This window comes from Sporothrix brasiliensis, assembly GCF_000820605.1.
Source record: "Sporothrix brasiliensis 5110 chromosome Unknown Cont17, whole genome shotgun sequence".
Taxonomy (NCBI): Eukaryota; Fungi; Ascomycota; class Sordariomycetes; order Ophiostomatales; family Ophiostomataceae; genus Sporothrix; species Sporothrix brasiliensis.
In genome coordinates, this window is record NW_024467136.1 from 3,537,298 (window position 1) to 3,559,882 (window position 22,585).

The 22,585-nt window shown below is 56.6% G+C and overlaps 11 protein-coding genes across 11 annotated transcripts; 4 read left to right on the plus strand and 7 right to left on the minus strand.

Moving 5' to 3' along the window:
- Window positions 1–621: 621 nt before the first annotated feature.
- Window positions 622–1,896, minus strand: SPBR_02874 (uncharacterized protein; the record flags this gene model as incomplete). The annotated part of the gene is made up of 1 exon (XM_040761177.1): window positions 622–1,896. One exon carries the CDS (start codon window positions 1,894–1,896, stop codon window positions 622–624), a length of 1,275 nt encoding a protein of 424 aa, XP_040621011.1.
- A 578-nt stretch (window positions 1,897–2,474) lies between these two features.
- Window positions 2,475–3,246, plus strand: SPBR_03184 (dihydrofolate reductase; the record flags this gene model as incomplete). Its single annotated transcript, XM_040761487.1, has 2 exons — window positions 2,475–2,621; window positions 2,710–3,246. 2 exons carry the CDS (start codon window positions 2,475–2,477, stop codon window positions 3,244–3,246), a joined length of 684 nt encoding a protein of 227 aa, XP_040621012.1.
- A 1,596-nt stretch (window positions 3,247–4,842) lies between these two features.
- On the minus strand, window positions 4,843–5,658 carry SPBR_03160 (ubiquinol-cytochrome C chaperone; the record flags this gene model as incomplete). Its single annotated transcript, XM_040761463.1, has 2 exons — window positions 4,843–5,376; window positions 5,485–5,658. The coding sequence occupies 2 exons, from the start codon at window positions 5,656–5,658 to the stop codon at window positions 4,843–4,845; spliced, it is 708 nt and encodes a 235-aa protein (XP_040621013.1).
- Window positions 5,659–5,680: 22 nt separating this feature from the next.
- SPBR_09151 (uncharacterized protein) lies at window positions 5,681–5,893 on the minus strand (the record flags this gene model as incomplete). The annotated part of the gene is made up of 1 exon (XM_040767277.1): window positions 5,681–5,893. The coding sequence occupies one exon, from the start codon at window positions 5,891–5,893 to the stop codon at window positions 5,681–5,683; it is 213 nt and encodes a 70-aa protein (XP_040621014.1).
- A 952-nt stretch (window positions 5,894–6,845) lies between these two features.
- Window positions 6,846–10,085, plus strand: SPBR_02255 (ubiquitin-protein ligase; the record flags this gene model as incomplete). Its single annotated transcript, XM_040760558.1, has 1 exon — window positions 6,846–10,085. The coding sequence occupies one exon, from the start codon at window positions 6,846–6,848 to the stop codon at window positions 10,083–10,085; it is 3,240 nt and encodes a 1,079-aa protein (XP_040621015.1).
- Window positions 10,086–10,417: 332 nt separating this feature from the next.
- SPBR_02836 (tRNA-splicing endonuclease subunit sen34) lies at window positions 10,418–11,758 on the minus strand (the record flags this gene model as incomplete). The annotated part of the gene is made up of 1 exon (XM_040761139.1): window positions 10,418–11,758. The coding sequence occupies one exon, from the start codon at window positions 11,756–11,758 to the stop codon at window positions 10,418–10,420; it is 1,341 nt and encodes a 446-aa protein (XP_040621016.1).
- A 564-nt stretch (window positions 11,759–12,322) lies between these two features.
- SPBR_02730 (elongator complex protein 4) lies at window positions 12,323–13,883 on the minus strand (the record flags this gene model as incomplete). Its single annotated transcript, XM_040761033.1, has 2 exons — window positions 12,323–13,059; window positions 13,136–13,883. The coding sequence occupies 2 exons, from the start codon at window positions 13,881–13,883 to the stop codon at window positions 12,323–12,325; spliced, it is 1,485 nt and encodes a 494-aa protein (XP_040621017.1).
- Window positions 13,884–14,668: 785 nt separating this feature from the next.
- On the plus strand, window positions 14,669–15,225 carry SPBR_03286 (DNA-directed RNA polymerases I, II, and III subunit RPABC3; the record flags this gene model as incomplete). Its single annotated transcript, XM_040761589.1, has 2 exons — window positions 14,669–15,024; window positions 15,120–15,225. The coding sequence occupies 2 exons, from the start codon at window positions 14,669–14,671 to the stop codon at window positions 15,223–15,225; spliced, it is 462 nt and encodes a 153-aa protein (XP_040621018.1).
- A 245-nt stretch (window positions 15,226–15,470) lies between these two features.
- On the minus strand, window positions 15,471–16,588 carry SPBR_02962 (uncharacterized protein; the record flags this gene model as incomplete). The annotated part of the gene is made up of 2 exons (XM_040761265.1): window positions 15,471–16,482; window positions 16,542–16,588. The coding sequence occupies 2 exons, from the start codon at window positions 16,586–16,588 to the stop codon at window positions 15,471–15,473; spliced, it is 1,059 nt and encodes a 352-aa protein (XP_040621019.1).
- A 904-nt stretch (window positions 16,589–17,492) lies between these two features.
- Window positions 17,493–18,125, plus strand: SPBR_03254 (uncharacterized protein; the record flags this gene model as incomplete). The annotated part of the gene is made up of 1 exon (XM_040761557.1): window positions 17,493–18,125. The coding sequence occupies one exon, from the start codon at window positions 17,493–17,495 to the stop codon at window positions 18,123–18,125; it is 633 nt and encodes a 210-aa protein (XP_040621020.1).
- Window positions 18,126–18,652: 527 nt separating this feature from the next.
- Window positions 18,653–21,007, minus strand: SPBR_02409 (uncharacterized protein; the record flags this gene model as incomplete). Its single annotated transcript, XM_040760712.1, has 2 exons — window positions 18,653–20,928; window positions 20,995–21,007. 2 exons carry the CDS (start codon window positions 21,005–21,007, stop codon window positions 18,653–18,655), a joined length of 2,289 nt encoding a protein of 762 aa, XP_040621021.1.
- Window positions 21,008–22,585: the final 1,578 nt, after the last annotated feature.

Below are 22,585 nucleotides of genomic sequence, written 5' to 3' on the forward strand. Positions count from 1 at the left end.
TTCAATTTCGTTTTCGTTTTCACTTTCATTCTCCATCTTATTTTTCAAAAGCCTTGACTTTGGACAACGCGCTCTGACGCTGTCGAGTTTCTTGGGTGATCGACGGAGCTGTTGTCAATTTGGCTTCTAGAAGAAATGGCTGTCACGTGCAAAATTGGGTGGAGCTGTCAGATTGGGTCGTAGGTCGTATGCAGCGGCCGCATTCTCGGCGCAAAGTGATGTCACTAGTCCGGGCCAGGCCACACGCCGAGCTAGAGCGTGAAATTGGGTCACGGCCCAATGCAGCAGCTCATCTTCAACAGCACCGCGCCGTGAGATGCTGATGAGGAGAAAGCTGGACCCTGTCTGGACAATTTTTTTTTTTTTTTTTAAAAAAAAAGAAGAAAAAGCAAAAAGCGATGGGAAACCCAAAAGAGGATGAATATGGAGTGGAGACTTCATGGACTATGCTCAATGGGTGCTCGTTGTGTCTTGTATTGTTCTGGAGATATTGCTGTCACTGGTCAAACACTTCCATTCGCTTTAACATTTTCTTAATACTTTTGTTTTACTAATATACAGCGCCTATGTACAATTTCTCTAGGTCGTACGAAGCCGGATCTCCTGTCCGACTTGGTATCCTCATTTGATATCATTTTTGATCCTGACCAGGCGGTCGAGTGCGCGGCCATTCTCCAACGCCCACCCGCCCATGACGTCCATCTTTTGGCGGTCGCCGTTGACAATGACCTTGATGAAGCCCTCGCGCGAGAACACGCGGCGGACCTGCTTCCAACCGGTGTTTGCGCCCAGGGCGGCGTGGCGGAACGGCGCCGTCATCAAGTGGTTCATCTCGTACTCGCGGGCCTTGGCCTGGCGCTCTGTCTCGGCCGCGTGCGCCTTGACGCGCTCGGCGCTGGTCACAACAGCACCCGTGGCGGCGACCGCGCCGGCAGCTCCCGTCGGCAGCGCGTCACCGCTCAGACCGTACGACGCAAACCGGAACGGCACCTCCATCGTCTCGGGCAGAATGTACCGCTTGCGTGCCGGCAGAATGGGCAGCACGCGTCCGATCTCGAGCTCCAAAATAATAGGTGGCATGGGACCACCGCCAGCGTCCTTGACGGCACGCGCTGCCGTGGCCGCCGCGCCCTTGCCGGCAATGGCCTCGATGCGCCCCGACGGGATGGCGTGGATGACGCGGACGATGCCGACGCTGCCCGACACGAAGTAGACGCCGCCTGCAATCATGGCACCGCAAATGACGGCAAAGGCGTGCGGCACCCACCACAGCATATTCTCGGGCGGATAAACAAAGATGGTCCAGTAATTTATGAGAGTGTACGCGATGGTGGCGACGCCGGCCAACAGGGATGTCATGCGGAACACAAGGTGGGACGGCGCCTCGTAGAGCAATGTACTGACGGACCGGCGGCCGAGCTGCTCGGCGAAACCGTTGCCAAGAACAGGGCCAGCAGCGGCGGTGACAGCAGAAGCTGTGGAGGTGGAGCCAGGAACGGTACTCGGGCCTGATCGCGGTAGGGCGGTATTGATAGGCGCGGCTCGTGTTTTAGCCTGTTCCATGGGTGCCTGTGTTGACGGTGTTGACGGTGATGACCGTGTGGCCGGCTGTGGCTTTGCTGGATATCGTGGTTGGTATTGTGATGGGATATTCTTGGTTGCCTTGCCCATGGGGCCCTTGCCGCGATTTGGCAGCGAGGACGAGAAGAAGCGGACACTTGGGGCAGCCGCAAAGACTGGCGGGAGGAGTGCCAATCGTAGCCGAACGGCGGACAGAATGTGGGAGCTGCCGGAGCCGGATAGCGAGCCGGGGAGTGTCGCATGTTGTGTTCGGAATAGGCCTGTCGCAAAGCTGTGGTAGACGAGCCCCGCAAGGCCCCTGGCATGGGACGCCATGGCGAGCCTGCGTTGTGTGCCGAATGGAACAGCAGGAAGGCCAATTGGCGTGGGTAAGAAGAGAGGCACTTGTCTTGACGTGGAGGTGAAGCCTGTTAAAGTCTGTTTTGGGTGAAGCTACAATAATTTTTTTTCCGTGCACCATTTTGTGAGTATCGCATAACCTAGCAGGTCTGCTGGAAAAAAAGCGGGTCGCTTAACACGCCGACTAACAGAGTCAGGCCTACGTCGGCTTATGTTGACTCCCACCAAAACCGTAACCCCTACACTGCAACGACATACCTGTTACACGTAGGCTCCCATTACGGGAGCCTGGCTTTACACCGAGTTGTACGCCGCTTAGTAAGGCCGTACAACAAATATATAAGACCTTTTCTCCGACCTCTAGTTCAAGTAGATAGTTTACAGAATCAACAATCATTTATCACATACATTATCATATTATTATTCAGGGCCTACGCAACAGTATGACATTCTGAATCGTGATACTTGTGATACTTCATTTCTTGTTCCGTCACCTGGCATCTCGAAGCCAGTGACGTATACGCTTGTGCGTAACAATAACCGCCGACAACACAATGTCTCCCCAACTGGCCCCCCTCGAGCTGACACTTGTGGTCGCCGCCACCGCCCGCGATATGGGCATCGGGGCCAACGGCGGCCTGCCTTGGACAGGCCTACGCAAAGAGATGGCCTACTTTGCGCGTGTCACGAAGCGTGGGGAGGTGAGAGCTACTCTGTTGGCCTGCTTAATATATATGTATATATATATATATATATATATAGCCATGTGAATGGTTGCTGACAGCACAGGGCAACGCCGTCATTATGGGCCGCAAGACGTGGGAAAGCATCCCGCCCAAGTTCCGGCCTCTGCGCGGCCGCGTCAATGTTGTCATCAGCCGGTCATTTGCGCCAGGCTTGCCACAAGACCCAGCCGGTGGACTCGATGCTGGTCCCGTGGAGGCGTCGTCGTTGGAGTTGGCCCTGGAGTACCTGCGGACAAAGACCGCGGCGGCACCGGCGGCACCGGCGGCACCAGCAACAGCGAACACGGTGAACCACCGCGTCTTTGTGATCGGCGGAGCACAAATCTACGCTGCCGCGCTGGGCTTGGCGGCGGCGCGGCGGGTGCTGTTGACTCGCGTCCTGTCAGACTTTTCCTGTGACACATTCTTCCCCCTCGCGCTGGGAACAAGCAGCACAACCGAGGCCACTCCCGACTCTCCCAACTGGGTGCAGCGGAGCCGGCAAGAGCACTCGGCGTGGATCGGCGAAGAGGTGCCTGAAGGCGTGCAGACAGAGAATGGGACAGAGTATGAGTATCAAATGTGGGAGAGAGTAGATTAGGTTCGGCTCCTACAGGTAGGCTCCATGCTGACAAAAAAAATTCACATCAAAAGCCAACACACCACCAAAAAACGTGCCAACGCGCGCCAATTCTCCGCATTTCAATACATACACCCACTAAAAACGTCAACAATGGCTAAAAAAAAAAACACACATACACATACACCTAGCAGAAACAGTATTATTGCTGTATGCGAATCAAATATCGAAAAAGGCGTCCCTTTTTATTATTCAGATATTTTTCGAAAGTACGGCGTCTTTAACAGGACTGGCTGGAATATCCTACGTAACGGCCAGTCGCGAACCCTTCACAACTGCCCCGACATTGAAGATACGCGTGGCCGTAAAAGGAAGTTAACCAAGGAAGATGTCGATGTTCTCGTGTATTTTATCCACGGTAATGGCTTCGACTTGCGAGTCCTTGGCTGGCACGAGCTCGTCCTTACGGCTAGGCTAGATATCGACGTCTCCCCACGCACCGTACAGCGACGGATACAAGAGCGCGGTATCCGCCGTTGTAAGGCTATCGAGAAGAAGTATATATCGCCTCGCCTCGCCGAGAGGCGTTAAGACTGGGCACAAACGATGCTGGAGCGTTACCCAGAGCCCGAGGACTGGCGTTACGTTCGTTTTTCTGACGAGACACACTTCTCCTGGGGGCCGTAGAAGAGGCTATTAATACTTCGTGATCTTACGGAGAGGTATACTAGCGACTGTATCTCGTAGAAGAGAGAGCCTCCCGTGAAAGGTCACAAGCGTATCCATTGTTGGGCAGCCGTTGGTTATAACTTCAAGAACTCTCTCGTCTGGTACGACGTGCCAGACAACACGAACGGGAAGATGAGCCAGAAGGTATACCAGGACCAGATCCTTGAACCAGTGGTTAACCAGTGGATTCGTGATGGTCACTGGTTTACGCTTAAGGAGGACAACGATAGTGGCATGGCACCGGCAAGGCCAACATTGTCAGGATGTGGAAGCGGCACCATGGCTTAACTTCGTACTTTAATTGCGCCCAGAGCCCGGACCTGGCGCCTATTGAACGGGCGTGGGCGTGGCCGAAACGGAAGGTCAAGTCGCAGTCGGTTTAGGATAATGACAGCCGACAGGCCCTGGCCCAGGAGGGCTGGGATGAATTAAAGCAGTCTACGATAAACGGCTGGATTGACAATATTCCCATGATACTTAAACAAGTGGCTGATGAGGACGAATTAGCCGGCAAAATGTCAGGTTTTTGACCGACTTTTACTGTACTGTTAGGAATTTGGTGTGGACTTTTTTTTGTCAGCATGGAGGTATGGTATGCCAACCGCCGTTCTATGCATGCCAAATATATAAGAAATACAAACCAATGCCACAAAAACAGGGCATCGTAAACGCCCTTAATGCCAAAAAAAAAAGTCCTGCCCCGTCGCCGCGTCCGCCAGATATGATCATCGTATCCATGAATGTCCGTAGTGTCCCTGTTGAGCGTAATCATTCCAGCCTCCTTTTACGCGACCTCGTTTGTCTATATGATTTTTCTGTTTTGATTAAAACATAATGTACACGAATGTGGTGGTGTTGAGAAGTGAGATCACGCTGCCTCCTTGCTTCTTATGCCGAGGCAACCACCTTGGCGCTGCCGTCTGTCGACGTCTCCTCCTTGCGCGCTGCCTGCTGCATCAACAGGCCCAGCTCCTTGGTCGCCGGCTCGTCCACCGCCGCCAGGTCCATCGTCGGCGGCGCCCACCCAAAAATGCCCGCGCCTGCGTGCAGGATCAGGCCCTCGTCTTGCATGCGGTCCAGCTGCGCCAAGCTGCGGCGCATCCACGCAACGACAGACGCCAGGTGCCGAAGATCGACGTCCGGGTGCGCCTTGAATAGGTTGCGCCAGACGGCGGCGGCCAGGACGGCATCGCCGCGCACGACTCCCTCGTCGTAGGCGACAATGACGCCGCGCCAGGCCATGAACAGATCCTGGAGGTGGCGCTGGCGCAGGCCGCGTGAGGTAATGTGGTGAAGGCGATCCATCTTATCCTCGGCCTCCTGGAAGAAGTGGTCCGACAGCATGGACTGCCACAGCTGATGGGCCTCCTTGTCAAAGCAGCGGAGGCGCGTAATAACCAGGTACATATGCAGCATTGTAACCTGCGACCACGTACTAAAGGAGGGGAGAAGGTTGAATTCTAAAAAGGTTAGCGTTTGCGTTTGTTGAGCTATTGTGGGCATGCGTAGGAACTCACCATCGTGCCATACGCCACCGCCAACGCCAAGTTCCTCGCCGTCTTCTGTCGTAGGCACCTGGTCGTTGCGCCGCGTCTCCTCCGAGATGTCGTACGCCGCCGGTCGTGTGCATTTTTGGTAGATGGCCCGCGTCACGCCAAACGCGCCGTACGGCTCAGCTGTCCGACTAATTGCACTCCGGGCCATATCGCCCAGCCGACCTGCTATGCTAGCGCTGGTCGAGGTCGTGTGGAAGTTGCGGGCCGAGGCAGAGACGGCGCTTGAACGCCTTGGCCGCGGCGTCCGTGCAGGTTTTGGCTGTTGTTGACTTTGGACCGGCGAGTTCTGCAACTCCTGTGCCCACACAGCCTGGCTCAGGCCCCGTGTTTGCCGTGTCGCCGGCCGTGCGCACCGTGTAATGGCCGCACCGGCGCCGGCGCATGGTCGGCAGCTTGACCGTACCATGCTGTGATTTATGGTGTGGTGGCAGTTGGTGGACGTGCGGAGGGCCCGTGGGAACGAGATCGAGGCTCGAGCAACACAGCAGGAATTGACGTGGCTCCGGTGAGTTCGGCAGTCCCCGGGAGTCGTACGTTGTCGAAGCAAGGTGGATTCACGGACGTCAGGACTTGACGAGGTGGTACGGTCCTGCGAGAAACCGCAGAAAATATCAAAAATATGGAGCATCCAAAAATTTGGGGGCCGACCAATCCACGCCAAACTTGCATCTGATATCACATCACGTGACACACGTCAACATGCCGCCATCTCCATTTGTACACGAGACAATGGTTCATGGAGGGGAAGGAGCAACCGGCTTTCGGTCAGACAGGAACGGTAATTACGATGCTTTGCCTCTTCCAATCTTCTCTTGTTTCGTCTTTTTGAAAAATGCAACAAACATCTCACGACAACTGCCTCGTCCATCTTACTCAACGCAACCTGGCTCACTGCCATTGCAACTGTCCCCCCTGTTCCCCAGTGGACCCCACACGCAGACAACGGAATTGCTCAACTGCAACGCGACAGCCACGCTTTCGCTCGCAATCGTTAGCGTTACGGAGCGACCAACAGCCATAAGATATCTGAGAACACGCCGAGCAACGACACTCTCCTGGAAAAGCATCACCCGTCGGTGCACTGGGCGATTCGGCTTACCATCTCGAATCTTGATTCACAGACACGACTGCCTGCCATTATAGAGTCGTATCGATCTCGAGCGGTCCCCTAAACGATGACGGCGTGTTGAGCGTTATCGCATTGTGTCGAACAGTGCTTTTGATCGACAGCATCCATTCGCTTCCCGTCGTCATTTCCTCGACTCGTCTCCGAATTCGTCGCAACATTATATCTTGTCCATTACATCGTGACATTGTCCCCCTCGTCTTGCGGCTATGGCGGAGGACCTCGTGCCTTCGGCCGGCATGCCGTTTGACAATGCTAGCGCATGGCACAACTTCACCGTCTGGACCGCTCAGCACTTGGCCTTCCTCAACATGACCCGCATCACACCTTCGTTTGACAATCTTGTTTGGGCCGGTCCTCGTATGGTCAAGAAGCTTGGTCGGCTCGGCTCCTATATCCCCTTTCCCGACGGTATCGATGGCTTTGCTGGATTTGGCGGGCTTGGCGGAATCGGCCAACGCGTGATTCCGGGAGCGACCGACGCAGCGGGCAACATCCTTTATGGTGCCACCGGTGTGCCCGCGTCGGACGCTTTTGCCACGGCGGCTGCCGCAGCCGGTGCTGCTGCCGGCGCTACAGCTGCGGCCGAGCAGGACTTTGCAGCGACGCTGGCTGCTTCCGCCTCGCGGTTCTCACTCGAGAGCGCTCGGGGACTCGGTAGTCTCTTTAGCTATGCCACGAGCAAGTGGGCGCTCTGCTGCATCGCCACGGCTGTTATCCTTAATCGGACCTACATCTTTGCGGCAACGCGCCGCCGCATTCGCCTACGCTGGCCCATCCGCCTGTTGCTGCGCAGCCTGCCCATTGCGCTGTTCCTCGTCCAGGGCCACTTACTGCTGCAGTCCATCCAGTGCCAGACGTCGCCCGACTTTGCCGAGCTGCGCTGGAACAACGCTTCTAAGCAGTCTGATCTCATGTTCTCCGAGGCGAGCGTCTTTTTGCACGGCCTCAGTTCGACGTTGCTGCTCAACCCCACCGACGCCGACTCCTGCCGTGCTATCCGCATGGTTCCAGTGGACCGTTATGCGCCCACATCCAACCTGCGCGGCTCTCTGTCGCTGCTGTGGCCGCTCTTTATCACCTTTTGCCTGAGCAGCTTTGTCGAGACGCTCTCCTGCGCCATACAGGGACGCCCCGTGGCCGCCGAGACCGGCATGACTGTCTTTGAGCACTCGCTAGCCTTTGCCGAGGCCGATGCTGCTATTAGCAACCAACTCGGCTGGGGCACCTTTGCCGCAGCAACTGGGTCATCTGCATCGGCTTCTGCGTCCTCTAACAAGTCGGCCACACTGGCCGCCGTTCTTGCGGCAGCAACCCAGGCTGCTGTTGGCGGTAGCAACTCGGTAGGGGGAACTGCGATCGCTATGTCACGCTCCGCCATCCTCAGCCGGGTCAATACTCCGCCCGAAGTGCTGCTCCTTGCGTTCTTGTCCGCTATGAGCCACGTTACAAGCCATATACTTGGTGTGCTCAACCTACAGGCCAAGTTCCGTTTAATCAGCACCGGCTTTTGGGCTCTGTGCTTCATGGCTAGTATCGTCTGGAGCGCTCTCAACTTTTCCCTGGATGACCCGGCTGCCCAGAGCCTGCTGCGCTTCCCCACCGTCTCTATTGTAGGCTTCATCCCGCACATGCTTGTCCTCGCCGGTATTATCATCTGCTTCTTCATCTACGGCATTGCCCTGTTGCTCTGCGCCGTGTCACAGGAGCCCGACATCTTCTTTGGTAGCGGTGCTGAGCGTGTGACGTTCCGCGAGCGCATTGCCCAGGCCCACTCCAACATGCAGGCCAACTTGCCTATGGGCAACGTCCGCATCAGCATGGAGATGGACTTTTACACGGCGCTTTTGCGAGCCGGCTTTGACGCCATCACGATGGCAAGCGAGGCCGTATACCTCAATGAGGATCGCCGCGTCAGCTTGCGCTCGCACACATGGTTGGAAGACGAGCGCTACAATGAGCTTCAGGAGTTGCGGTCGCGCTGGCTTGGTTCGGATTTGCCGGGATCCCGCTTCGATGCCTTGGGGGCCACTGGCCTGGTGCCAATTTCGGGAAACAAGAGTGGCCCGTACTCAACAGGCTACTCGCGCGAGCGGGCCATCCAGAAGAACAGCGCCGCGGGCAAGCAGGGCGAGCGCATCCGGCCCATCCGCACTGGTATTGGCGCGTCAGAGCGGAGCGGCCGGTGGCTGATGGCCGTCGAATACTTGGCCCATGTGGGCAAGCTTATGATGACGTTCACAGCTGTGTACATGCACCGGTTGTTGTCCTGGGCCGGTATCCGCAGCCAACCACGCTGGCTCCAGCGGCTCGTACAGCGCCGAAAGGCTGGCCGCTCGGCGGGCGACCGGGACGGTTTCCTGGGTGGTGGCGACGGTCAACCCTCATCCGACGAGGACCATTCTAGTGAGTGGTTTGTGGCCAAGACTGGAAGCCTGCCAATTCAGCGCCGCGGTCAGATTGACGTTGAGCACGAGGTGCGTCGGCGGTTTGCTGCGTCACAGGATTTGTCCAAGTCCTCGCGCCAGGAGGAGCGCGAGATCGACAACAAGCTGTATCTTTGGTGGCTCAAGGGCGGCTGGTGGGGCGAGGTGGACACCAGCGGTGACTACGAGCCGAGCATTGCGGCCGATGATGATGACGCGACGAGCGTTATTTCCGTTTTCGACATGGAAGGCAGCGAGTCGGAGTGGGAGGACGACGAGACCGACGGCGACAACGCAAACGTGAACAGAAGCGACGCGGCCGGCAGCTACAGTTACGAATATGACGGTAGCAACAGTGACATCGACAACGACGGTCAGCGCACGCCCACACAGCAGTCCCCTTGGATCACGCGCGAGAGCACACCGATGCACGACGTCTCCATGGAGGCACCGGAGCTGGCCCGCCTCCTCGACCCGCAGAGCCCCGAAGAGCGAGCCGAGGCGCAGGCCCTCGCCGCTCACCTCAACAGTGACGGAATTCTGACGCGGTCTGCATTTGCGCGCTTCCGACAGCGTCAGCGTGCCGAGCTGCTTGCCACGTCGCGGTATGGCATTGGCGCCAGCCGGCTGGTCAGCAGCTTCCGGCCCGGCGCTCGCATGACACCCGATGAAGAGGCCCAGCTGCTGGAGCAGATCCTGTTGTCGCGTCGTGCGGCGATGCGTCCCCTCGCGCCACTGAGCGATAACCGTGGCGTGGACGATGATGGCGACATGACTCTTAGAGGTGGCGGAGGAGAAGGAGAAGGAGGTGAGTCGTCGTGGGCCAACGGTGCGGCCGGGATGGGCTCTGATGGGCCTCAATGCGTTGTCTGCCAGAGCTCACCCCGCACGATTATTGTGTGGCCGTGCCGGTGCCTGAGCCTGTGCGACGACTGCCGCGTGTCGCTGGCCATGAACAACTTTGACAAGTGCGTGTGCTGCCGGCGGGATGTCGTCAGCTTCAGCCGCATCTTTGTACCTTGACCGTCATTGTCAACGCCCGTTGAAAGCTGTTTCTTTACATTGTACTATGCCTTTTATTACTTTCCATAGCGTCTTTCTTGCCGACTTGTTATACGATCAGTCTTTCATTGTACATTTCCTCTTGGGCATGAGTCTATACAAATCAACCGTCACGTCTTCCCATACGATATTTTCTCAAAACTCGATGCAACAGAGGAGACTGACAGCTTTCTTCCTCGCCATGCTTCGTATGCATGGTCCGTGTGTAGGATTATTAACAGAAATATGAAGGGGTATCATTTGTATCTATAATAAACGTAAAACATATCTTGGCCAGTCTCGATCATGATCTGTCAGATGGCCGCCCACTCGAGCGTAAACGTCCGCACAACGGCGCTAACGCCTTCGCCTTCAGATTTTCCCTCGGTAGGCTTCGCACTGCCAATCAGCAATCCCTTCTTGACACCTGTCGCCAAGCGGCCGGTGCCGACAACATCCAGGAGCTTGATGGGCTCGTCCCATCCGTAGCTGTTCGCCACAAAGTGGGCATGGTACCGGAACGGGTCACCAGGATAGACACTGAGTGCGCCACCAAAGCGCAGACCAGGTGTCGTGAAGTAGCCCCGATCCGCAAGGTGGGCACGCAAAGCGGCCGACGCAAAGGATGACGTCGAGGCGAGCAATGTGCTCCGTGGCGGGATCAAGGCGGCAGTACCGTCGTCTTCGTCCTCTTCCCTATCCGCAAGGAGGCCAGCCGAAGTAGTCGGTGTGATCCGCACGAGAGGCTTGCTACTTGCAGCAGAATTGTCTTTTTTCTTGTCGTCCTTCTCTTTATTCATCTTCTCGGGCGTCGGCGATGTACCTCGACGGGCTCGGTCGGTTTTCATTCTCTCTACTTCCACCGGGCCTCCGAAGAGAAAATCATCTTCCTGTTGCATAACTTCCTCTGTGCGCGGTGGTGCCCGTAACAGAGGCTCCAAATCGGCATGGTCGTTTGCGCGATCAGTCGCCTTGGTCACCAGAATCTTGTGAGGGACGTCATCGACAGCAGTCTCGGTCGCGGATGCCGTGTCTATGTCGTTCGCTGCTGCTACTACAGGCTGTGCAGCTTCCGCTTCCCTTTCCAGTTCTGGCTCTGGCATTGCATCCGTCTCTTTTACGACGTCCTTCTTGCTGCTGTCGCCGGCCTTGTGGGCGGCTTTTTTGCTCTTTCGGCTGGCCGGTTTGGCAGCCTGGCTCGCGCGCACTTCAGCACCCCGCCGTTCGCGCTCGGCCATGATCTCGTCAGCCACCACCTGCGCTGCCTGCCGCTGACGCAGCACATTGTCCATGTAGGCACGGCGAGCGGTTGGCTGCTTAAGAGCTGCCAGGTGCGCCTGCCAGTCGTCTGCGACGTAGGCGGCACGGCGCTCGTATACGAGCCACCGTACCTCGTCGGCCGTCAACTCGAGCGGCAGACTACTAAAGACGGTCTGGTTGGGCGCTTGCGGAGTGATGCCAACGAGGACGGCACACAAGTCATGCTGGCGACGCAGGCGCGCGACGTCGGCGACATCAAAGACGAGATACCGCCCACCAATCTTTGCGATGCGGATCTTGTTCTTTCCACCATTTTGCTCTGTCTCCGCTTCCCCTTTTTCCCTTCTGTCGTTTCTGTCGTGGCCGACCGGCGAACGGGCCACCGACGACGCCATCGCTGGCAAACGAACACGCTTGCTTTCAGTCGCAGCTAGCAAAACCCTATTGCTATGGAAGCCATGTTAGCCAGCCGCTCTCGATGTAGGAAAAGGATGCTGAGCGGTAAAGACAAATAGTAGCAAAAAGACAAGCCCAATCATTTATTTTGGATTGAGAGAGTTAAGTTATCAGCATAGTATATGCTCAGGGGATTGACAGATTATAAACGTTGTGTAATCATATGGGCTTGTCTTTTGCATGGCAGGACATTGGAAAGAAATAGGGCGAGAGGGTGTCACGACTTACTCTGCGATGCGCGGATGGTTGGGAGGAGAGAAGGAAGTGAAAAGAGAAAAAACAAATTCGCTGGAGGAAGAAAAATGGACAACGGGAAATTTAGAGACAGCTGGTGGAAGCTTGGACGGTAAAATTTCGAGCCATGGTAGCCATTTTCGGTGGGGCTCCACCTGCTGGACCACAGCGTCGCGGCGCGGTGACGCAGGCGCAGAAACCGGCAGAATAAGGCGGTGAGAACGACTGCCAGAAACAACAGAGTAAATTACCACTTTAAGGCCGCTGACTCAAAACGCCATACCGTCTTTGACAGTGCTCGCAGGCGACTTTTCTTTGCCGTTGTCATCTTCAATCGGTGGCAAGCTGTACGGGTCGACAACAAGACCCTTGGAGCCGCTGACGCTGAAACACAGGTTTTCGTGCAGCGATTTGCCCTGCGGCGTGGCACCAGCACCACCAATCTCCGAGTACAGCTGCAGCTTGTGAACCTTGAACCAGCCCTGCATCTTGTCGGCGGGCGACTTGTCGTTGTGGGCGGACGACGAGGACGAGCCAGTCCTGGTGGCGGCCGAAGGCGGCCCCGGCGGCAGCGGCACCAGCTCGACGACGTTGTCGCAGAGGTTCTCGAGCTGGCGCACGTACTCGTTGTGGCGCTCGTACAGAGTCGTGGAGAGGGACAGCATGACCGTCAGGCGGCGACCATGGTCACGCAGGAGGCTGCGAAGACCCGCGAACAGTCCCAAAACGTAGGGGAAGCTCCAGCCGTCCATGGCGTAGAGCGTCGGGGCCAGGAAACTGGGCAAGACAACGCGATGGATCGTGGATGGCGGTGTCGATGCAAGACTGGCACTGATGGATGCGAGGAACGTGCGAATCGGCGAGTTTTCGAGCTCGGGCTGCAGCGAGGGCTGCAGGGGATTTGGCAGTGGAGAAGCGTGCAATGTGCCTTTGATGTCCGTTGGAGCCAGGCGTTTGGTCAGATCAAACGTGTGGCAGAAGGTAGCAATGGGCGTACCAGGAGTTCCTGAGTGAGAAGTTGGAGAGTGAGTGGAGTGAAGCAGTCAAGTAGGCCGTCGGCTTGTAGCGACATAGTTACGTACCTTGCGTAGATCCTCTCTGAGGCTTCGCCGTTGGTCGCGGTGCCAGCGCCTCGTAGCGCCATGCAATCTTCATCTTGTCACTGGCAGCATCCTGTGCGTGCTTGCCCCTGGACGAGGATGACGATGCGGATGCCAGTCCTGGGAGCTCTGTCCGCCATCCAGCGCCCACGCCCAGCACGTGGACATGGTGGCCTTGCACCAGACCCTCTGCCGCATACGCGCGCAGCAGGACGCTGGCAAAATCGGTCGTGCCCTGCTCCTCGACAAGCAGTGAGTGGCCCAGGACGAGTCCGCCGTAACCTGCCAGCAGCTGGTCGACGGACGCGGTGCCTGTGGATGTAATGGGCCGGCCGTCGTAGGGCGAAGGCCGCGCTCCGGCGTCAAGTGGTGGCAGTCTCGACGCTGGCGTAGGGCGAAGGATCTTCTCGTACTCCTTTGCAAGAGCTGCGCGGATTCTCTTCTTCTCGGGCTCGAGACGGGCCTGTTCCTCAGGGCTGAGCACCGTGCGCTCGCCGGGCTGCCACGTTGGCTTCCGGAGGGGCCTGTGCCTGGGGCCCGGCGACGACTTTCCCGGGCCAGGGGATGCAGTGCCTAGTGCCTGCCGTAACGGCAAAGCAGCCTGTAGTGAAGCGTTGCCAGGTCGCGCGGCAGGTGCGCCCCGGTCGATTGGAGACGTCTGTGGCCGCCGGGGCGAAACCTCACCAGCAGCCGTGCCGGATAGGACGACGTTGCGCTTTCGGAAGGACATGTTTTGCACAGTATTTGATAAATGGTATCCTGTTCAAACTGGCAAACAGAACACAGAGATGTGTATGAGTTGGTGCCTGAGAAGCAGAGGTTGTCGACGGGTTTGAGCTCGCTGTGGTTTTTTAGTGGACTGGCCAATCCGGTGTTAAAATTGTGGGGCCGTTTCTTCCACAAGAGGCAACTCCAACCTCTCCCACTGATGAAGGTCAATATTGAGATTCAGTGTACATATTGGTTCCGTGTTCATCAATTCGTTGTGCCTCATTTCGTATAGTATGTAGAATCTATATTAAAATAGAGACCGCTGTGTCGTGTAACCTCTGCAATATACGGAGGAGTACAGGGGTCAGGGCGAAATGCGAGGCCAATACACCTGGGCGGCAACTGTAAGCGATCTCGGTCTTTTACGAAGCTGTGTCCTTGGCCAGTATGGTAGTATGATGAGTTTAATATAATATAATTTGAATCTATCAGCGTTCTACTCGGAAGATGAGGAAAGCGGACTTGCTCGCAGTTTATAACACTGACACAGCTCTTGAAGTGCAGGTAGGTCACGTGCAGATATTTCAGCGCAAAGAGCCCCGCTGCCAAAAGAAAATTCGCAGCTAATCGTAGCCACCGGCAACATAATTTTTGAGAAAGCTCCCCAGCCTTGCTCGATTCGAACACTTGAACTACTAAACATCCCTCGCTGTCTGAACAATCAGTCGCCCACGACGAAACGATTCTCTCGCCCTAGTTGAATATTCCTCTGCCTCCCAGCGCACCCTCTACCCCATCGCAACCATGTCGGGCGCCGCGGGCGACAGCCAGCTGTTCGAGGACAACTTTACCATCACCGAGGTCGACCAGTCCAAGTATGACCGCGTGGCGCGGCTGTACGCGACGTCGACGGACGCGCAGACGGTGATGACGCTGGACATTAACACGGAGCTGTTCCCCTGCCACGTGGGCGAGAACCTGACGGTGGTGCTTGCGACGACGCTGTCGCTGGACGGTTCGCGCGAGGAGGACAAGGGCTGGCGGGACCTGTCGAAGCCGGGCGCACCGGGTTCGGGCGAGTCGACACTGGCGGACATGTACGATTACGTGTGCCACGGCAAGATTTACAAGTTTGAGGACGGCGACGACGGCCAGACAATGTAAGTGAAAAAAAAAACAAAAAGAAAAAGAAAAAAAAGCCTGAAAGATGCAGACGACACAAAAGATACTAGAAAGACGGGCTAACAACGTACAGCAAGGCATACATCTCCTACGGCGGCCTGCTCATGTCATTATCGGGCCCGTTCAAAAAGCTCACGCCGCTGCGGGTGGACTACACCTACCTGCTGGTGAAGAAGTAGGCGACAGAATGGGCCGTGGAGGCAGGGAACGAGAACAACAAAAGAGCGGATATGCTATAGACGAAGCAGCGGGAGGTCATGGCGTTTTTTGGCGTTTGAATATCATCTGGCACAAATCATTACTGAAATCAATCAAAAGGAGACCATCTGGAAAGACCACAGTGTGAAGAGACAGAGCGCTTTGTACAGTTTCCTTTCCAAACACGAGTTTCCAACCACGGTCCCTTGTATCCTCTCCATCCACCCTACGTGGTCTTGGTCTCCTTGTGGTGGGGTCCCGGGAAGGGCAGCACGCGATGCAGCCGGCTCACAATCGCGTCGTAGTCGGGCTCGTTGTCCCGCGTCAGCAGGCCGTGCCGCACCATGAAATCCAGTAGCACCACAGCGCAGTTGGGCTTGTACAGGCCCTGGGCGAGTTGGGCCCGCACCTCGTCCACCGTGCACAGCATAAACGACTCGACCTCGCCGTCCTTGGGCTGCGGGATTGTCGTCGCCGGCAGCGGCAGGTCGTACACCCACTCGCACTCGGGATAGATGTAGCCCGCCTCGCCGCCGGCCCGCTCGTCTGTAATGTACACATAAGTGATGATGCCAATGGGCCGCGCGGCGGCCCGCACCACAGCCTCGGGCAGCGACGCCTCCTCGTCGGCCTCGCGCACCACGCACTCAAAGGGGTCCTCGCCCGTCATCAACCCCCCCGCCACCGTGTTGTCGAGCATGCTCGGGTACGTCGACTTGTTGGCGGCGCGGCGGGGCACCCAGATCTTGATCGCCTTGGTTGTCGGGTCCACCACGTACGCTGACAGGTGCACACCGTAGCGCACGACGCCCAGCAGGCCCGCAGCCGCACGCTCGACGCTGAACAACAGCTCGCCCGTACGGCCGTACACGGGCCACGGCTCGTCGCGCCAGCCGCGGAGAAACTTGAAGGCGTCGGCGGCGCGCCAGTACTGGTTCAGCTTGTCGAGAGCGACGGTCCGCGCAGGCTCGGTCGTCTGCAGGCGCAGCAGCCGGTGCAGCGGAACGGTGCCGGACGCACTGGCCGCCGCTTGCAGGTCGACATCCGGGTCGAGGCCAAGCTTCTGGCGTTCTGCGGGCGAAATCGCAACGAGAGCGTCAAAGACGGCCCGCCGCATGTAGCCTATGGGATACACGGCGGAGGTGTCGGATGCGTCGGCACTGTCGGACCACTCAACCAGCAGCACGTCCTTCATGTAGGCCGCGTACTGCTCCGGCTGGGTCTTCTCGTAAGGGAAGCTGTCCTCATGTCAGTCTGATACGCCCATACTCAATGGCATAGAGGTGGCTGAACGTACGCATCGCAGTTGTTGACGAGGTCGAGATTGCTGTAGGTCTTTGCCATTGCGCCCTTTAGAGTCTAATAAGGTGAATGAGGAGTGGTAGGAGGTAATGAAGTTGGGATGTGCCAAGATGTACAAAGTAAGAAGTAAATGTGAGATCAAGTTTTACATGAATGAGGGTTCAAATAAGGGGAGCAAACAAATGACTCGTTGCCAATGGAGCCCTAGACAATCAAAGTAAATATTAGGCGGCGGCCAGGCGAAGGCGGACTGAACCTCAGTTCGGAGGTCGGGCAAGATCGTGCCGGCTTACGGAGGAGGCTCAAGGTCGGCAATCTGTCAACTATGGTTGCAATGTCCCATTGTTAACCACCGAACCGGCGCCGGTGAGGGCCGCCGACAGCCTTTAGCAGCCATTGCGCACTAGCGCTGCGAAGGTCGGCTTTTAACAAGGGAAACGGGAGTTCTCCCAAAGCTCCTTCCAAGCGAATTGGGCCCTGGACCCACTGCTGTGCTCTGCGCCAAACGCACTGGTCGCCAGCCCTGTCTAGGCGGAAGTTTGGCGAACAGCCTGGAAGGCGCTAGCAAGCCATCGTCATAGCAATTTTGGGAAGGAGGGGCCGGACGTTCATACGAAGCCTCATGAACTTCCTCGTCCGTCGTTGGAGATCTCAACCAGTTTTGGGGGTGCGCTTCGTTTTCTTGTCAAATCTCGATTCATTTCATCACATAAGTATCAATGATATTCCTCTGTTATTCTAGCTCATTTTCTTCTCGCCTCGGAATACGCTGCCGGGGCTTATACTACTCGTCATCTGCGACAGGTCCGACTCTTCTTTTCTCCTCTTTGGATGTCTTGAAAAGGAACTCTCGAGCGGACGCAACTCCCCGGCTCATTTAAAGAATAGAAGAAGAGCTTCATTTTGGAATCTCACAGCTATTCGCCCCATTTCGTCCCTTCTCACAATGGCGCAACCCCTCTTTGGTATCGTCCCCACGGGTCTGCCCGTCCTCACCACGCCCACTGAGGCTCCTTCACCCACATCCTTCCTCTACTCCATCGCCAGCACTCCCGACCGGCCGTTTAACCATGCCGTCGTCTTCTTGCTGCCGGGAGTCGAGCTGCCCCCGGGCACCGCCGCCGCCATCTATCTCGTCACACCCCCCACAGCCGGCGAAACAACGCCCACGTCGCGCTTCCTTGGCGGCATCGGTCCGGGCAAAGAGTCGGCCATTTTCAAGATTGGCGGGAACGCGTCGCCGGGCGCCCCGACGGTCATTGGCATCAGCATTGAAGAGGCCGGCAGCGTGGCCACGCGGGTCGAAGAGGTGCGGGCGTCGTCGGCGTCGTCAGCGTCGTCGTCTTCGGCCAGCAAAGCGCTCGTCCCGAGCAGCGGCAGAGGCTCAGCGGGCGGCCCGTCGACGCTCGTCCTCGCGCAGCGCATCATCCAGAATGCCTTCAACTTCCTGGCCAGCTTCAGCAGTGGTGGCGGCAGCGCCGGCGATGTCGTGCCGCTGCGGGCCTTTGAGGACTGGTGGCGCAAATTTGAGGGCCGCGTGCGAAGTGATCCGACATTTTTGGAACGGGCGCAAGAATAAGAAGATCTGTGTATGAAACTGGAGGGTAGTATCCTGGGTATTCTACGAGCGATTGTTTGATTTTTGTTTGCATGACAAGGTCTGATTTGGTTTGTCTTGTTTAAGAGTTGAGAAGAACTACGTCTTGAAAATCACACTGATGGAGTCACGGCTTGGCACCTCATGAAATATATCACTGCATTTTACAGGCGACAACGTCGAGATGTACAATAATCAAAAGTGGCTTTTGTCCATTCAACCTGTAAACAGAATTTCGTCCCGTATCTCCACCGTTCTAGTATCCTGGAAACTAACAATATGCAAGAATGAACTGCCCCTGAAAAAGGTGAAGGTCAAGGTACAAACAACGCCGTTCCCATACTCCGTTATGCTTCCAGCTGTCCCATGTGCCAAAAAACAAAAAAAACAAGGCGGTATAAGGCGACAATAAAAAGCTTGATAAAAATGCAATCACGAAGCAAAACCAACAAAAATAAAACAAAAAACAATGCGTCGCCTCAGTACACGCGCGCCCAGACAGGCCGCCTCTAGTCTTCCTGCAAGGGTGCCATCATGGGGCTCTTCAGTCGCGTCGGGCTTGTCGCACGGCTTCGCCGGCCGGCATTGAGCATCTGCAGGCTCGGTGCACCCAGGCCACCGAGGCCAAGCCGCTCACGGCTCTCTGTGCGCACCACGAGACCGCTGCGGTCCATAGCAGAATGGCTGCCCGCCGAGGTCCGAAGGTCGTCGAACTTGTCCACGCTCAGCGTCGGCGTGGCCAGGCCCGAGCGGCGCGCTGCGCCGGCGGAAGCCAGGCGTATACTTGATGACGCACTGCCGGGGCCGTCGCTGCCTTCCGAGCTGAGGTCCGTGTCTTCCAGATCGACATCGTTCAGCTCAAACTGGTCCATCTGGCCCTCCTCGAGCACACGCTCGTAGTCGCGCGAGTGCCGACGGAACAGCATCTTGGCGAGGCCGGCCAGCGCGCCGTTGCCATTGTTGGCGGAGCCCGAACCGCTGCCGATCGTGCTACTAAACCGGCCGGGCTTGCGTGGGCTGCCAGGCCACCGCGAGCGACGGATAAGCGTGCCGAACTTGTTGTAAAGGCGGACGCGGCGCTCCTTCTTCCGTAAGAGGAACACAAAGAGCAGCACGATCAGAAGGAAGAAGAAGACGCTCGGGATCGCAGACTTTTCGCGTGCCTTATCAAAGATGTCGTCTGCCTTGTCGCTCCAGTCATCGTCGCTCTTGCTCCCACCGCTGCCCACCTTGAGCGGCTCCCAGGTCGAGCCTGCATAGGTAAAGTCGGACGGAATGCTGCCGTCCTTAGAATTGCTACCAAAGCCAACGGCCACACCCTTGCCGGCGCCAATGGTGCTTCCACCACCGCTGCCGCGCACGTTGCGCGGTGGAATTTGCCCAGAAGCGTACAGCAAGATCCTGCCCAGCGTCCAGCTGACCTCAACGCTGTCAATCTTATCGACCGGGCGGAAGGGCGTGAGGTAGCTCGAGCTCTTGGACTCCTCCACAGCATCACCAGACACGTTGAGCCCGGGGAGTTTGTCGAGGCCGATGCGTGGAATACCAATGCCTTCGTGCAGGACGTTGATCACCCATGACGCTTTGAAACAGGCCTGCTGGGCATCTTGAAGCGTACGATTGATATCCTTGTCCTTCTTTTTCCGCGTCTCCTTGTCGGAACCACTGGTGCCCTCGATCTTCGCATCGATCTTGGACCAGTCCTGGTTGCAGAAATCAAGTACCTTCTTCTGGTACGTACTGAAGTCGTACGCAAGGTCGCCCTTCTCGCCGAAGAAGCCATGCGTGGAGTGGTAGTACTCGGAGACGCCAACAAAGTGGTTGATGTTGAAGTCGATGCTCGGGACCGGGTCGTGAATCAGACAAGGCTGCGAGCCTTCGCCGCAGGTCGTGTCCTTGGCCAAGAGAGGCTTTGTTTCGATCAAGCAGCTGGCAAAGTCGCCCGTGCCGACCAGGGCGGGAATACCAGACCCAGCGGGCCCTGCCAGTGTTCCGTCGAGTGTTGTCCGGAGGCCCTTGGGCATGCACGGGTCGGGGACGTCGACGCCGTTCGTAATTAGATCTTGGTGGGCATCGGTCAGCGACTTGACGTACGACTCGCGCGCCTTGTTGACGCCAAAGCCAAGCCACGTTGCCGTGAACACACGATGCTCTGCGGGGTTACCGTCGAGTGTGCGCAGGCGGATCAACTTTAAGTTGTCGGCGTGTTGGGCGGCCTCGGTCGTATTCGGGGCAAAGGCAATTTGGGCAGACGCGCCACCCATGTCGAGGAAGCCGTATGTGTTGTGGTTTTGGCCATGGTTATGCTCCTCCGGGTGGTCAAAGCCACCGAGGAGGTAGTTGGCAGCGAGCCAGCCGTAAAGGCCCTCGGTCTCGCCAGGGATGACCTGGATGTTCTGTGCGCAGTCGGGGAGGGAGAATTTGGTGTGCTGCTGGAGGTAAGAGCAGGTCTCGCGGAGCAGGGCAGTTTGCTGCAGTTGTGGGAGGAAGCGCATGCCGGCCGTGGCCATCAGAAAGATGGGAGTGTCAGCAACCATGTCTTCGGGGACGACTTCGAGCGCATAGTCGATGAGTTCCTGGAGATGGTCGGCGCCGACCTGCGCCGGCCGCTCGCCAAACGTTGAGATTCCGGGCCGAATCTTCTTTGTCCATTTTGTCTTGATCTTGGGGAGGCTGTGAAGTTCCTCTTTTGACGCGTCCTTAATGGCTTTTGATGGATCCTTCCAGCGGTAGACGTGCAGCCTGCTGCCAGAGGACCCGGCGTCGATAATGACACCCCATCGGTCTACAGAAAACAGACGTTAGCGACAAGAATTGTGAAAACCCATCTGAGAGGCCAGTCATCGCGTACGCTTTCTCCCCATCGCTGTTTTAGCAGGGGGGTTGGAAAGTCGCTATAGGATTCGAATGGTGCCGTTCGGATGATCGTGGTACAGGATGTGTGCGAGTGTGGACGAGAGCAGGCAACGTGGAAAGCATACGTCGAGTTCGGATTACAGCATGGGTTCTGAAGGGATCGAATTGGGTGGCACAGGGGTGGAAGGGAGACAGCGATTGAAGTCGTGGAAAGATCGACGGAGCAACCAGCAGCAAAGGAGAAAAGAAAAGACCAAAACGTTGTCGTAGCGAGTGACACCGAAAAGAATAAAGCGTAGCGCAAAGAAACAGAAAGGATGAGAAAGCACGGCAGAAGCGCCAAAAGGAGCGAAAGGGGCCTGCCAGTGGGTGAGAAAGTGACAGTCGCCCTTTCGCTACGGAGAACGAAAAAAATAAAAAAGGATAGTGACGAATGGCGATAAGCAAACAAGGGCGCGACGGAAGCCCACTGTAGCGGGAAATGCAGCCCCAAAAGATTGCGAACTATGCCTGCAATGTGGCGGACGCCGCAGATTACGACTTGTTACCCAAAGCGGAAAGAGCAATCATAATACGACGTATTAGGAAGTGGCCTGCCGTACTATTGGATGAATGCACGCAGAGCGCCTTCCACTGCTACCACAGACTGTACGCTAGAGTTGGCCAATTACTAACCGCACGTGCCAAGAACGGAGTACTAAGACGGGAACAGCGCTGGAAGCCCCCTAAACCAGCACCAGCAAAACCTCGTAATGCAGGAGGGCATGATCTGCCTGGGGATCCGATACGACGAACGAGCTACAGTGGCGTGTTCTTTTTTTAGTGCATTCAGTGCACCCAGAATAGATACATGGCTCCCCAGTAGAATGCAAGAAAAAAGCTGCAATATTGCATGATGCAGTGAGATGGTATCGGGCATCGACCAAATTAAGATACATGCCTCGTTTTTTTAGTGGTCTCGACACCTTTCAAAGTCCTGTCTTCTTACGCTCACCACGACCGAGACAGTTCAACGGCCATCGCATCATTTGCTTCAATGCCATACTTTGGAACGCCCTTCTTCGAAATGCATTTAGAGACAGACACTTACGAATGTTTCTCATTACCAGGTTATGACGAAACCCGCGTGGCGCGAGGCTGATGCGTCGTTTTCGTTCCTGAGACAGCGTTTGTTTGCGAATAAGAGGGGCTATTCGAGGTCCTTTGCGGCCGCTGTCTGAGTCCCCCAATTTGGCTCGACTGTTCCCTGTTTTGTTCTCGAACGGTCTCGGCACGGCCGCCGTTCGTTGCGCACAGATGGACGTGGGGAGCGGCACAGAAATGGCATGATGGAGATCTGCGTCTCTTCCACTTGTTCAAGCTTGAAGCCTGGGGCAACTTCGACAGGCATTGTTTACTGTTTGTTGACTTGCTTACTTTATGGGAGAAGGCTGTTTTCAGGCTGCACTAAAGGTGTATATATACATTTCTTTGTTTTCTAACGCAACAAGACGACGAGAAAAAAAGAGAGAACGGAGAGGGAAGATATGTCGAGGTGTTTATGAGAGCCCCTGCTCATACCAAAACAGAGCTGCGTCGTAAGTCGT